Raw genomic sequence first — 12,654 nt, forward strand, 5'->3', positions numbered from 1 at the left:
ATACGGACTGCTCCTCGGGCCCGGCCCAACGCCCCCTTCCCCCCCCCGAACAGCCAGCAAGAACCAAAAATAGATACTCTAGCACACGAGCGCCCAGCCAGCTCCCAACCAGACAGTTCCTCTTTGGTATAAAAGTCAGACTCCGGGGGCTGCTCCAGCCCTCGCCCCTTCCCAGAAGGGCTTAACACAACAACAGCAATGCCCGAGGATACTTCGACCTTCCAGAACCCAGCCCCCCGAGGGACTCTAGCACTTCACAGAGAGGAGGGAAACCGAGGCACAGAGCCCATCACAGCCGGGAATAGAACCCAGGAGTCCTGGTTCCCAGACCCCCCTCCCCCTTCTAAGCACGTGGGTAGAGCTCTGTAGTCACCCCCAACAGCCTTGTAACCCTTGGGGGTGCCCTGTGACACCTCCCCCCCACCTGAACCTGCCCCTGGCTTGCAAGGCCCCTCACCTTCAAAGGCAGAATGGGATGGGGGGCGAGAACACTGGGTCCTTATCCCCCCCCCCATCGGATTTGGCACCCTGCACAGACAGATCAAGGGGAGGGAGGCGGGTGGATCAGGAGGCATCCCCTGCACAAGACTGGCCTGGGCCCATTGGGCCCCCTCCCCAGGGGGCCTTTTCAGCCCTCTGCCTCCAGCTGGATCCCACCTCACTGGGGCCGGCCCCTGAGCTGATCCCCATCCTAGGGGCCCCGGGATCTTTCCCAGCCTGGCCACAGCCCAGGGTCTCCGACATCCTGCAGCCTCAAGCAACTCTACCTCCGAGGGGCCCCCCTAGCTCTCGGGACCCACAGCAGCTGGGGGCACTGACAGCAGTGAGCCGGGCATGGGCAGTGTGCGTGCCAGGGGGTGGTACCGGTGGGGAGGGGCTGTGCAAAGGACAGGAGGAATGCATCACAAGAAGCGTGCAGAGGTGAGCTACGAATACGTGTGCGAGAGAAGGGCCGTGCACCTGCCAGTGCTGCATGAGGGGGCGGCCAGCAGGCTGGGGGAGCATGGGCGGGAGGTGGATGGCTGGGGAGCCCCAAGGAAGGTGGCTCAGGAGACACGCCCCCCACCCCCGCCTATTCCCAGCACAGAGGGGAAGGGAAACAGGGCCCAGAACACCAGGCGATTGTGAAAGGCTCCCTGGTGCGGGGAATGAATCACAATCAGCCCGTCAACAACGCTGACCCCAGGACCCGGCCCCTCGCCTGAGCCTCTGGCACGCAGCAAAGAACTGGGGTGGGGGGGGTGGTTCCCCTTTCGAATCCATCAGCTGGGCTGGTCCCAGGACCTGGGCAGAGGTCGCACGAGGTCAGAGCCAAGCTCCACCAGCTGGGGGTGGAAGGGGGGGAGAGAAGTGCCAGCCAAGGGTCCCATGGCTGCGCCCCCCCCCCCCAAGCTGGGAGACCCTCAGGGCTGCCCCTGCAACCAGGAACCCCCAGAGCCCAACTCAGGTCAGACATTGGGTGTTTCCGTGGCCTTCCCACCACGGTTTTGCTCTGGTCTGTAACAGCTCCCTAGGGCCCAGTTTGCTCCCTGGCTCCAGGGGCCACAGCCCTCCATCCCAGGGGCGGGCACTGACTGGGCGCAGCACCCAGGGGGTTGGGTCTCCACCCAGCCATGTACGGTTTCACCATGTGTAGAAACCAGCTGGGGCAGAGGAGAGGGCCCAGCCTTGCGACAGCACCTGCCCTGCTCCAGAGAGGGCAGGGCCCATAATGCCTCCGTGCCAGGGCATCCCTCTCCCAGCCCAGGGTCCCCCCACCCCGGTCCATGCCCCCTCTGGGGCGCTCACGCAGCCCTGGGACTCACGCTGCCTGCGTGGGGAGAGCGTCTGTGTCCCTCTCTGCTCAGCCGGCTCCCCCCGAGAAGCAGCCAGTGCCGGCGGGGACAGAGAAGTCACTTTGTAAACGTGGGGGCTCCGTTTGCTGCTGCTTTTCTCAGTTGATAGAAAAAAGACACCTGTGGCGGCGGAGGGGGCGGGGGACACGCTGCCAGGCCCTCCCCTCCCCGTGTCTCCAGCATGTTACATTCGCGTGTGACGCAGGGTAGCTGGACACTCCGGGCGGGTGGATGTCCCGATACAAGACGCTGCCGGCGCTCTCTGCGCCCGGGCTCCGGACGAGGGCGCCGCGCCGGGGCCGCCGGGCCGTCTGGACGGGGGTTTTTTGGTTACACGGTTGGCTGTGGTCCAGACGACGCCTCCAAACCTCAGCACCTGGAGCGCCTCCCCGGGCGCCCCTACCCCTTGCCAGCCGGGGTCCGCGTGGGAACAGCTGGGGGCACTGCCGGGCCGTCCAGCCCCTGGCGGGGGTGAGAATCGGAGCCCCCCAGCCTCACCCCTTGAGCGGCTTGTCGGCCCCCCCGCTGGGGCTGCTGGCGGTGCTGTCTCCGCCCTTCTTCTTGCGCAGGGTCTCGATCCAGCTGGAGCTGGACCGGGCGGCGAAGCTGGAGAGCGCCAGGGAGCTGAGACGCATGTTCTTGCCCGACATGATGAGCTCACCGAAGCCCTCCTGGTGGGAGAAGGCGTAGCCGGAGCGCCGCGAGCCAGCACGCCCCACCCGCCGCATACAGCGGTGCTGCGCCCGCTGCTTCTTCCGCACCAGCTGGGTGTAGCGCACCTGTGGGGGGGGCAGAGTGAGGAGCCCGGCCGAAGACCCCACAACCCGCCCTCCTGTGAGACTGCAGGGGAAAGGCCCAGCCAGGGTGACCGGTAGCCTGCCCGAGATGCCCCCCGTCCTCCCCTCCCCAGGCAGCTCCAGAACAAGGCGCTGGTCGGAGAAGGGGGCAGGAGCGTTGGGGACGTTCCAGCGAGGGGGCAGTAGCCTGGGGGGGCAGGTGGAGCTGGCCCCTGCCCCACCATGAGATCACTCGGGGCAGACAACTCCCCCCCAACCCTGGCCGAGTGGAGATGGATCCGGCCCCCATGCTCCATGGTGAGGCCTTTCCCGGCGCTGGTCAGAGGGAGCACTGCAGGGCAGCCCACCTGCCCTCAGCCAAGCATGGGGCGCTGGGGGCGAGGGACGTCCGATCTCTGGGGAGGGGGCCCGCTCCACGCTGGGGCGAGGGACGGCCGATCTCTGGGGAGGGGCCCGTTCTGCAATGGGGGCGAGGGACGGCCGATCTCTGGGGAGGGAACCCGCTCCACGCTGGGAGCAAGGGACGTCCGATCTCTGGGGAGGGGGCCCGCTCCGCGCTGGGGGCGAGGGATGTCCGATCTCTGGGGAGGGGGCCCGCTTCGCGCTGGGGGCGAGGGACGTCCGATCTCTGGGGAGGGGCCGGCTCCGCAATGGGGGACGCGCGAGGGTCCCGGCTCAGCCGCACGTGCTCACCGTGTCCGACAGCTCGGGCTTCAGGTCTAGCTTGAGGAAGCGGAAGGCCACGACTGGCATGATGCAGACCACGGTGGTGAGGGTGATGGTGAGCCAGACCGTGGGCTGGGCCAGCGTGTTCTGGGCATTACCTGGGCATCAGGAGGGGGAGAGACCTGAGAGCCAGGCAGGGGGGAGCGGCCTGCCCCATTTCCCCTCCTCCCGCGGCTGGAGTCAGCAGAGATATGAGGCCGTCACCGGGGTCTCCCTCGGCCCCAGTGCTGGGGGAGCAGCAGAGCTCAGAGGGCACTGATCGGGGGGGAAGGGGCACCCCAGCAACCACTGCCCTCGCCTGCCTTGGGGAGCCCCCCAGTGGGGTCAGGAGTGAATTTCCCCCCAGGTCAGATTGGCAGGCACCTTGGGGGGGGTCCCCTTCCTCTGCAGCGTGCGGCGTGGTCACCGGGGTACGTCTCATGCAGTCGGCCCCTGGCGTCGTGGGGACCTCGGGGACACCTCGGTCCCGCCTGCCCTCTGCCTGCGGCCCCCAGCCCCCCGGGCGAATGCAGCTGCTTGGACTCACCCACGAAGCGGAACTGGTTGGGGAACATCTGGAAGAGGCCGTCGCTGTGCATGGCGAAGAGGATGGCGAAGTACACAGCCAGGCTGCCCCAGATGAAGAAGTGGTTGATGGCCGTCCAGAACCCCGTGTCCAGCCCAATCTGGGGAAAGAGGGGAGAGCTCAGGGGGCAGCGCAGATCGGCTGCCGAGCCAGGCAGGGAGAGCCGATGGGCAGCCCCGGGGCAGTGCCCTCGGTCCCCCAGTGTCACACAGGCCCACCGCCCTTCACCGCGCACTCCGCCCAACACCGAGATGCAGCCACCTCTGGGGTGGGGCACAGCAGCTGTTCAACAGCTTAGATCCAGGCTCCTCCGCTTCCCGGGCTAACGAGAGACACGGGCTGGAAGAGACCCGAGAGGCCACGGAGGCCGAGCCGAATGCCGGCACCGCACGAGCCGGGGCTAGACGGGGGCAGCCCACCTGCACGCTGACCACGATCACCAGGGAGGTTGCCACGGTGACAGCGAAGGACTGGTAGTCGGCCAGCTGGGCACCGTCGTCGCGGGTGGCGTCGGCGAAGACGCCGTAAGGGATGAAGAACATGAGGACGGAGGTGTAGATGCCCTGGGCGATGCAGATGAAGAACTCCCGCTTGTTGAAGAGTAGGTTGAGCTGGCCCGGCTCGTAGAGCTTGGGGTACTCCATGCTGCGCTGCTCCGTCACGTCCTGGGGGGCATGGCAGGGGTGAGCCTGGGGACCCCCCGCCCAGGAGCAGCCCTCTGCAGGGAGACTGAGGGCTGGACAGGCCCTGGACCGAGCCCACCTCTTGCCCCTGAGGAGGGGTCCCAGCAGGGCAGACGGGTCCCATGGGGGGAGGGAAACTCGCCCTGACCCCACCCGGCTGGGTTAGGGCCCACAGTGCCCAGGGTCCCAGAGATGGGGGAGCCCAGAGCCCGCCTCGGGCTGCTGCGGCCCTTCCAAGCGGCACCCCCAGAATTCCCTGTGTCCCCACCCGCGGCCCCTCTGCAGGGTGGGGGCTCCCTGCTACCATCGCAGGCCACGAGACTCCATGAGAACAGGAGACAGGCTGGGCCCCCCCAGCCAGCCACCCCCCGCCTCACCCCAGCAGGAGCAGATCTCCACCCTGCCCCAGCCCCCCTGATCAGGGGAGACATACCTGGTCGAACACCCCCATGGCGAGCACGGGCAGCGAGGTGTAGACGATGTTGTACAGGGTGATGAAGTACTGGTCATACACCGTCTGCCGAGAGAGAGGGGGGGTCAGGCCGGGGGGGCGGGGAAAACACCCCTGCCCCACTGCACGCGGGAACGGGCGAGCAACTCTCTTTCCTGCCTTGGAGACACATGCGCTCCCCCCAGTCAGACACCTCCCAGCTCTGTGCTCCCCCCAGTCAGACAACCCCCGGCTCTGAGCTCCCCCCACACAGACACCCCCCAGCTCTGTGCTCCCCCCAGCCAGACATGCTTTCCCCCGGCTCTGTGCTCCCCCTGGCCATCCCCAAGTGCCGAAAGACCCAACGACCAGCCGGGTTCTCTCTGCCCCCCCCAATGAACCAGCCCCGGGCAGGGTGGCCAGAAGGGAGCTCACCTGGGGCCTGCCAGTCCAAAAGCACCAGCCTGCCATGCCTGGGCATCCTCCAACCTCTTCCAGCAAGGCAGGGAGGATTTAGCCATCGCAGGCTGGCGCTGGGCTGCCCCCGGGACCCCAGCGCTACACTCTGGGCCCCAGTCGCGTTGCAGCGGCTGGAGCTTTCGCCCGGGTTCAGTGCCAGCTGCTGACCCACGACAGGCTGGGCACTCGAGGCCCCAGCACAGCCCCCTCCCCCATCACCCTGCAGGGCAGGGCCTGTCCCTCCCCGTGGCCACGCAGCACCCGGCATAGCGGGGCCCTGATCGGCCCCACAGCCTCGGGTACCCCTGCCCAGGACCCAGCAGCCTGGCACCACACCTGGGCTGAGAAGCCACAGAAGAAGCCGAACCAGAAGTGGACCATGGTGAAGGCGAAGTTCTTGTAGAAGAAGTAGCAGAGGAATTTGCACATGCGCAGGTAGGACCAGCGGCCGTGCACCAGCAGGAGGCGCTGCAGGAACTTGAACTGGGAGAAGGAATAGTCGGAAGCCAGCACGGCCTGGATGCCCTCCTGCCCGCTGATGCCCACGCCGATGTGGGCAGCTGTGGGGGGAAGAGACGTGTGGGTCAGCAGGGAACTCAGAGCAGCCCCACACAACGCCCTGCAGTGGGAGAATGCTGCTGCCCTGCCCTCCCCTCCCCCTAGCCCCGGCCCCACAGGCAGAGCCCCTCCCCACCCTTCCCCACCCAGCCCAGCCCCGGCCCCGCAGGCGGAGCCCCCCGCGCTCACTCTTGATCATGCTGACGTCGTTGGCGCCATCCCCGATGGCCAGCGTCACGGCCTTCTTGTACTTCTTCACCAGCTCCACCACCTGGGCCTTCTGCAGCGGGGTGACGCGGCAGCAGATCACGGCCTTGCAAGCGCAGGCCGTCTCCAGGAACTCCAGCTCCATGTCGGCCTCCAGCGCGTGGGCCTGTGGGGAGGGGCGCGGACGGGTGAGCGGCAGGGAAGTGCCCCAGAGACCCGCTCCGCTCACAGGGGAGGGGACTCACCTGAGCCCAGCAGGGACACCCAGCGTTGGGGGCAATCAGGGACAGCAAGGGAGCAATGGCAGGGGTTACCGGTTGGGAGGGGGGCACCGGCAGAGTTGGGGGTAGGGTAGGGGGAGCCGGGGCTGTGGGTCAGGACTGAGGGGGCACCAAAAGGGGAGAGGGGAGTTTGCCCTCGGTAACACTGCTCCCCTCCCTACCCGGCACTGCCACGCCCCTTACCAGGCTGTGCCCGTTGATGACCAGGGCGTACTCGCCCGCGATGGCCTCCAGCACGGAGGTGAGCCGGGACGCCGACGAGGAAGAGGCGAGTTTCTCCTGGCAGGAGAAGCCGTTGCCCATGGAACGCGACGAGTCCATCATCTTCTCCCGGGCTTTCCTGGGGGAGAGGAGACGGCTCAGCCGGGCTCGTCAGCAGCGCAGGGACCGGGATGGGGCGTCTTCCCTGCTCCCCCCAGCACCCCCTGTCCCAGGCCCCCCCGAGCCCCCACCCAGCCCTCACCTGAGCTCCTCCCGCACCTCCAGCACCGTGTGGCCGGTCACAATGAACACCTCCGTCATGTCGTCCGTCAGCATCTTGCAGGAGTAGCCGATGTTCACGGCCGTCTCTGGGGAGGGGAGACGTGGGCTGAGCTGGGGAGCTTGTGCCCGAGTGCTGCCCCTCAGGCCCCCTGGGGAGCCCCCCACAAACCAGAGGGGATCAACTCCCCCAGCCCACTCCCCCTCTGCCGCACCCCAGACTTGATCACCCCTCCCCCCGTGACCCTGGGGGCACCCGGGCTTGGATTCCCGGCACCGCTGGTCATCAGATGCCTATGGGTGGTCCTGTCCCCCAGGCCAGAGGGGCTGGGTGCTCTGGCAGCAGAGACACCGGCAATGCCAGCCCAGAACGGCTCCCCTCCACCCAGCCCCCGGCGCAGAGCCAGCCTCACCTTGCTTGTCCCCGGTCAGCACCCAGATCTTGATGTTGGCCAGCGTTAGGATGGCAATGGTTTCGGGGACGCCCTGCTGCAGTTTGTCCTCAATGGCGGTGGCCCCCAGCAGCTGGGCAGAGAGAGGAGACACAACAGTGATTCTGGGGCACCGCCTCGCGCCATGGGTCCGGCCTGCCCCTCGGGCGGCGCTCCCAGCCCACCTACCGTCATGTCCCGCTCCACCTCCTCGTAGAGCCGGGCCAGCCGGTCCTCACGGCCCTCGGAGGGCGTGCTCGCTCGCAGCAGCTGCTCGGCCCACTCCTCGTAGTACCCGTCCTCCAGGTCCTTGTAGGCCAGCACCAGCGTCCGCAGCCCCTCGCCGGCGTACTCCTGCGGGACAGCGGGTGCGTCAGCCAGACGGGGGCCCAGGCCAGTCCCAGCGCGGTGAGGATGGGGGCCCCCCAGCCAGCCCTGCGGGGGGCAGAGTCTGGCAGGGACGCGCCCCACAGCAGCACCCAGGACCCCGGGTTGATTTGAGGCTGCCCGGTGATCCACCCAGCCCCCAAAGGATCAGGGCCCCCGGCCCCCCGAGGGCGCGCTGCGGCCAGCGCCCGGGACCCCCACTCACATTCAGATGGTCGGTGGTTACACTCAGCAGCTCGTGGTGGGCCGGGTGCAGCCGCTCCAGGAGGATGGTGTCGGCCCCTTTGCAGTACAGGCGGATCCGGCCCTCGGGGCTGCGCACTGGAGGGGAAGGAAGGAACTGCTGGGACATAGATTCATAGATTCATAGATTCTAGGACTGGAAGGGACCTCGAGAGGTCATCGAGTCCAGTCCCCTGCCCGCATGGCAGGACCAAATACTGTCTAGACCATCCCTGATAGACATTTATCTAACCTACTCTTAAATATCTCCAGAGACGGAGATTCCACAACCTCCCTAGGCAATTTGTTCCAGTGTTTAACCACCCTGACAGTTAGGAACTTTTTCCTAATGTCCAACCTAGACCTCCCTTGCTGCAGTTTAAACCCATTGTTTCTGGTTCTATCCTTAGAGGCTAAGGTGAACAAGTTCTCTCCCTCCTCCTTATGACACCCTTTTAGATACCTGAAAACTGCTATCATGTCCCCTCTCAGTCTTCTCTTTTCCAAACTAAACAAACCCAGTTCTTTCAGCCTTCCTTCATAGGTCATGTTCTCAAGACCTTTAATCATTCTTGTTGCTCTTCTTTGGACCCTTTCCAATTTCTCCACATCTTTTTTAAAATGCGGCGCCCAGAACTGGACACAATACTCCAGCTGAGGCCTAACCAGAGCAGAGTAGAGCGGAAGAATGACTTCTCGTGTCTTGCTCACAACACACCTGTTAATACATCCCAGAATCATGTTTGCTTTTTTTGCAACAGCATCACACTGTTGACTCATATTTAGCTTGTGGTCCACTATAACCCCTAGATCCCTTTCTGCCGTACTCCTTCCTAGACAGTCTTTTCCCATTTTGTATGTGTGAAATTGATTTTTCCTTCCTAAGTGGAGCACTTTGCATTTGTCTTTGTTAAACTTCATCCTGTTTACCTCAGCCCATTTCTCCAATTTGTCCAGATCATTTTGAATTATGACCCTGTCCTCCAAAGTAGTTGCAATCCCTCCCAGTTTGGTATCATCCGCAAACTTAATAAGCGTACTTTCTATGCCAATATCTAAGTCGTTGATGAAGATATTGAACAGAGCCGGTCCCAAAACAGACCCCTGCGGAACCCCACTCGTTACGCCTTTCCAGCAGGATTGGGAACCATTAATAACAACTCTCTGAGTACGGTTATCCAGCCAGTTATGCACCCACCTGATAGTAGCCCCATCTAATTTGTATTTGCCTAGTTTATCGATAAGAATATCATGCGAGACCGTATCAAATGCCTTACTAAAGTCTAGGTATACCACATCCACCGCTTCACCCTTATCCACAAGGCTCGTTATCCTATCAAAGAAAGCTATCAGATTGGTTGACATGATTTGTTCTTCACAAATCCATGCTGGCTGTTCCCTATCACCTTACCACCTTCCAAGTGTTTGCAGATGATTTCCTTAATTACTTGCTCCATTATCTTCCCTGGCACAGAAGTTAAACTAACTGGTCTGTAGTTACCTGGGTTGTTTTTATTTCCCTTTTTATAGATGGGCACTATATTTGCCCTTTTCCAGTCTTCTGGAATCTCTCCCGTCTCCCATGACTTTCCAAAGATAATAGCCAGAGGCTCAGATACCTCCCCTATTAGCTCCTTGAGTATTCTAGGATGCATTTCATCAGGCCCGGGTGACTTGCAGGCATCTAACTTTTCTAACATGCAGGGACCAGAGCAGCCAGAGACCCCCGAGCCCAGCACTGCCTGGGCCCAGCCAGGTCAATGTGCTCTCCCTGTCAGGGTCAGGCCCTCGGAGCTGAGGGAGGGGAGAGGGGAGCGTCTCTTGGGGGGGCAGAGCCCCCCGTGTTCTCCAGCCCCACCCTGCTCACTGCATGGGACCCGGCACGCTCGGCGGCTGGACCCCCAACCCACGGGGCAGCAGGAGCCTCTCCACAACCCCTGGCTCCCAGTCCCTGCAGCCGAGCCCCCTGTGCCCCCAGGCAGACACTGCCAGTCCCCACAGGACCCTGCCCCGCCGCCCTCTGCCCCACTGGTCACAGGATCCCCCCCAAGCCTGCCCCATTCCCCACCCCCTCTGTGCCCAGCCGCCCAGCCCAGCTCACCGATGACGGACATGCGCTTGCGGACGTTGTTGAAGTCCAGGATGGCGAGTAGCTGGTAGGTGACGGCCCGGCCCAGCTCCTGCACTGTGATGGTCTTGGGCGTGCGTGAGCGGAAGACGAAGCTGAAGTTCCTGGCGGCCGTGACCAGCGCCCCCTCGTCCGGGGACTGCGCCTTGTAGTACAGCTCCCCTGGGGGGCACGGCGGGGGGGGTGTCAGCGCTGGGCCTCCACCACCAACGCCCCCCATGGGAGACGGGCCGAGCTCCCCTGCACCCCCAGGGGACAGCCCGAGCCCCCCGGGAGGCCACCCACCTTCCTTCCTCTCCTCGGACATGACGGTGTGGCAGAGCGAGAGCAGGCGGAAGAACTCGTGCACGTGGGAGTTGCCGAGCTGCACGGCCTGCAGCAGGCTGGCGTCCCAGAACCGGAACCGTGGGTCGGCCAGCGGGTTGAAGGAGAAGTCGACCGGCTCTGTCCTCTAGGGAGGGGGAGAGAGTTACCCCCCCCGTCCGGCCCCTGCCATGGCCAGGGGCACCCCAGAGCCTGCCCTCCGCCCAACATGGAGAGGCCTGGAGGGCAGGGCTCCCCCTTGAAATGCAGAGACCACCCCCTGCACCCCAAGCCCCCTATGGAGCCCATCTCCCTGGGACTCCCCACTCCATCTCCGTCACCTCCCCCCCGGGATGGGGTAGCTCGTACCTCCCCCAGCTCCGCCTTGTGCCCGAGCACGTCCAGCACGTCACCTGCAAATGCAGAGGGCAAAGGGTTAACATGGAGACACCAGCCAGCACAGCACAGCGGGGGGTGGGGGGGCATGCTGGGAACCCCACCCCACAGGAGCCGCGCTCTCCCCAGGACAGAGCCGCCCAATGGAACGAACAGCTGCCCCCGTCCCACCCCCCACAGACTGAGAACGGATGGACATGGGGGAGAGGGGGGAGAGCTCCTTTGGCAGCAGCCCCCCGGGGTGCAGCAGCCAGAGCGGCTGGTCCCCCCAGAGCTGCTGCCTGGCATCTGCACGTCGAAGCTAGGATGGCCCTCGCAGGGAGCTGGGGTGCACCCCACAGTAAGTGCCCCAGGGAGCAGAGGGGCCTGACCTGGCAATGGGGAGCGCCCCCACCAGGGCCGGGGGAAGACATCCTCTCCCCCTCCCACTGCCCAGCCCCCCGGCCCGGCTCACCGTAGCTGCGCCCGTTGATGGAGCACTTGCTGAAGACCATGATGTTCTGGGTGAGGGTGCCGGTCTTGTCGGAGAAGATGTACTCCACCTGGCCCAGCTCCTCGTTGAGCGTGGTGGTGCGGGCCTCGGCCGGCGTCTGGCGCTGCGCACAGTACATCTTCTTGTCCCAGTTGATGAAGTAGCTGTGGCCGAGGCGGATCACTTCCACGCTGCACACGGGGAGGGAGGGGACACAAGGCTCGGCACGGCTGGGCGGGCAGCACCCCCCGGGGGAGCAACTCGCTGCTACCAGCCGTGAACCCCACAGCACCCCCGGCGCGTCCATCAGCTAAGCCATTTCACAGGGTCGGCACTTACCCTACATCACCCGGAGCTGGGGCAGAGCCGGGGAGAGAACCCAGGAGTCCTGGCTCCCAGCCCCCACACTCTAACCCACTAGCCCCCACTCCCTTCCCAGAGCCGGGGAGAGAACCCAGGAGTCCTGGCTCCCGGTCTGCACTGCTCTAACCCACCAGGCCCCACTGCCCTCTGGAGGGATAGAACCCAGGAGTCCTGGCTCCCGGCCCCACTCTAATCACTAGACCCCACTCCCCTCCCAGAGCTGGGGAGAGACCCCAGGAGGAGAGAGCTCCCCAGCCCAGTGCCCACTTTCTGGACCACACTACCGCCTCCTACATTGGTTTCCGGGCCCCCCACGCTCATACTGACCAACACAGGCGAGCGCAGCCCCTTGGCCGTGGTCTCTGGCCGGCCAGCAGAAGCGCCGCAAGCCGAGAGGCTCAGAGGAAGGGGGGGTTCGAGTGGGAGTGAGGTGCAGCAGCACTTGACCCCCCAGGAATCCTGCGCCAGGCCCGGTGCTAGAGCCATGGACTAGGGGTGCCCCCATCCCCCCGGCAAGTCCCCCTGGCTCCCCCAGCAGGAAATGGAGGGGCTAGGCTCGGGGGCGGGGCGGGCGTGACCGGTTCTTACCTCGGGGCTAAGGGGACAGAACCATGCTGGGGAACGAAAAGAGAGAGAAATTAAAAGAGAGAGAGAAGGGGTGGCAGGGGCAGGGCGAGATGGGCACCGGCAGCTGGGTCAGACAGAGCCGCACGGAGCCAGGCCCGGAGGGACCAGCAGGATGGGACGGGCGGCTCTGTGCCCCGGAGACGCCGACTTGTTCCTCCACCAGAGAGCAGCAGCACCGTCCTTCCCCAGTACCCCCACACAGCCCGGTACCCCCTCCCCAGCACCCCCAGCCCGGTACCCCCTCCCCACAGCCAGATACCCCCTCACACACAGCCCAGCACTGTCCTTCCCCAGCACCCCCCAC

General features: G+C 64.8%; 1 protein-coding gene across 1 annotated transcript; it reads right to left on the reverse strand.

Moving 5' to 3' along the window:
* Window positions 1–381: 381 nt before the first annotated feature.
* ATP8B2 (ATPase phospholipid transporting 8B2) lies at window positions 382–11,774 on the reverse strand. The gene is made up of 16 exons (XM_034792643.1): window positions 11,343–11,774; window positions 10,862–10,905; window positions 10,475–10,640; window positions 10,163–10,351; window positions 8,045–8,160; window positions 7,642–7,806; window positions 7,435–7,546; window positions 7,005–7,110; window positions 6,725–6,881; window positions 6,243–6,426; window positions 5,832–6,055; window positions 5,040–5,123; window positions 4,343–4,588; window positions 3,885–4,023; window positions 3,326–3,456; window positions 382–2,614 (listed from the first exon to the last, which is right to left on the reverse strand). Exons 1-16 carry the CDS (start codon window positions 11,665–11,667, stop codon window positions 2,330–2,332), a joined length of 2,673 nt encoding a protein of 890 aa, XP_034648534.1. The 5' UTR covers window positions 11,668–11,774; the 3' UTR covers window positions 382–2,329.
* Between the last annotated feature and the right edge of the window lie 880 nt (window positions 11,775–12,654).

This window comes from Trachemys scripta, chromosome 16 (genome assembly GCF_013100865.1).
Source record: "Trachemys scripta elegans isolate TJP31775 chromosome 16, CAS_Tse_1.0, whole genome shotgun sequence".
NCBI classification, from domain to species: domain Eukaryota; kingdom Metazoa; phylum Chordata; order Testudines; family Emydidae; genus Trachemys; species Trachemys scripta.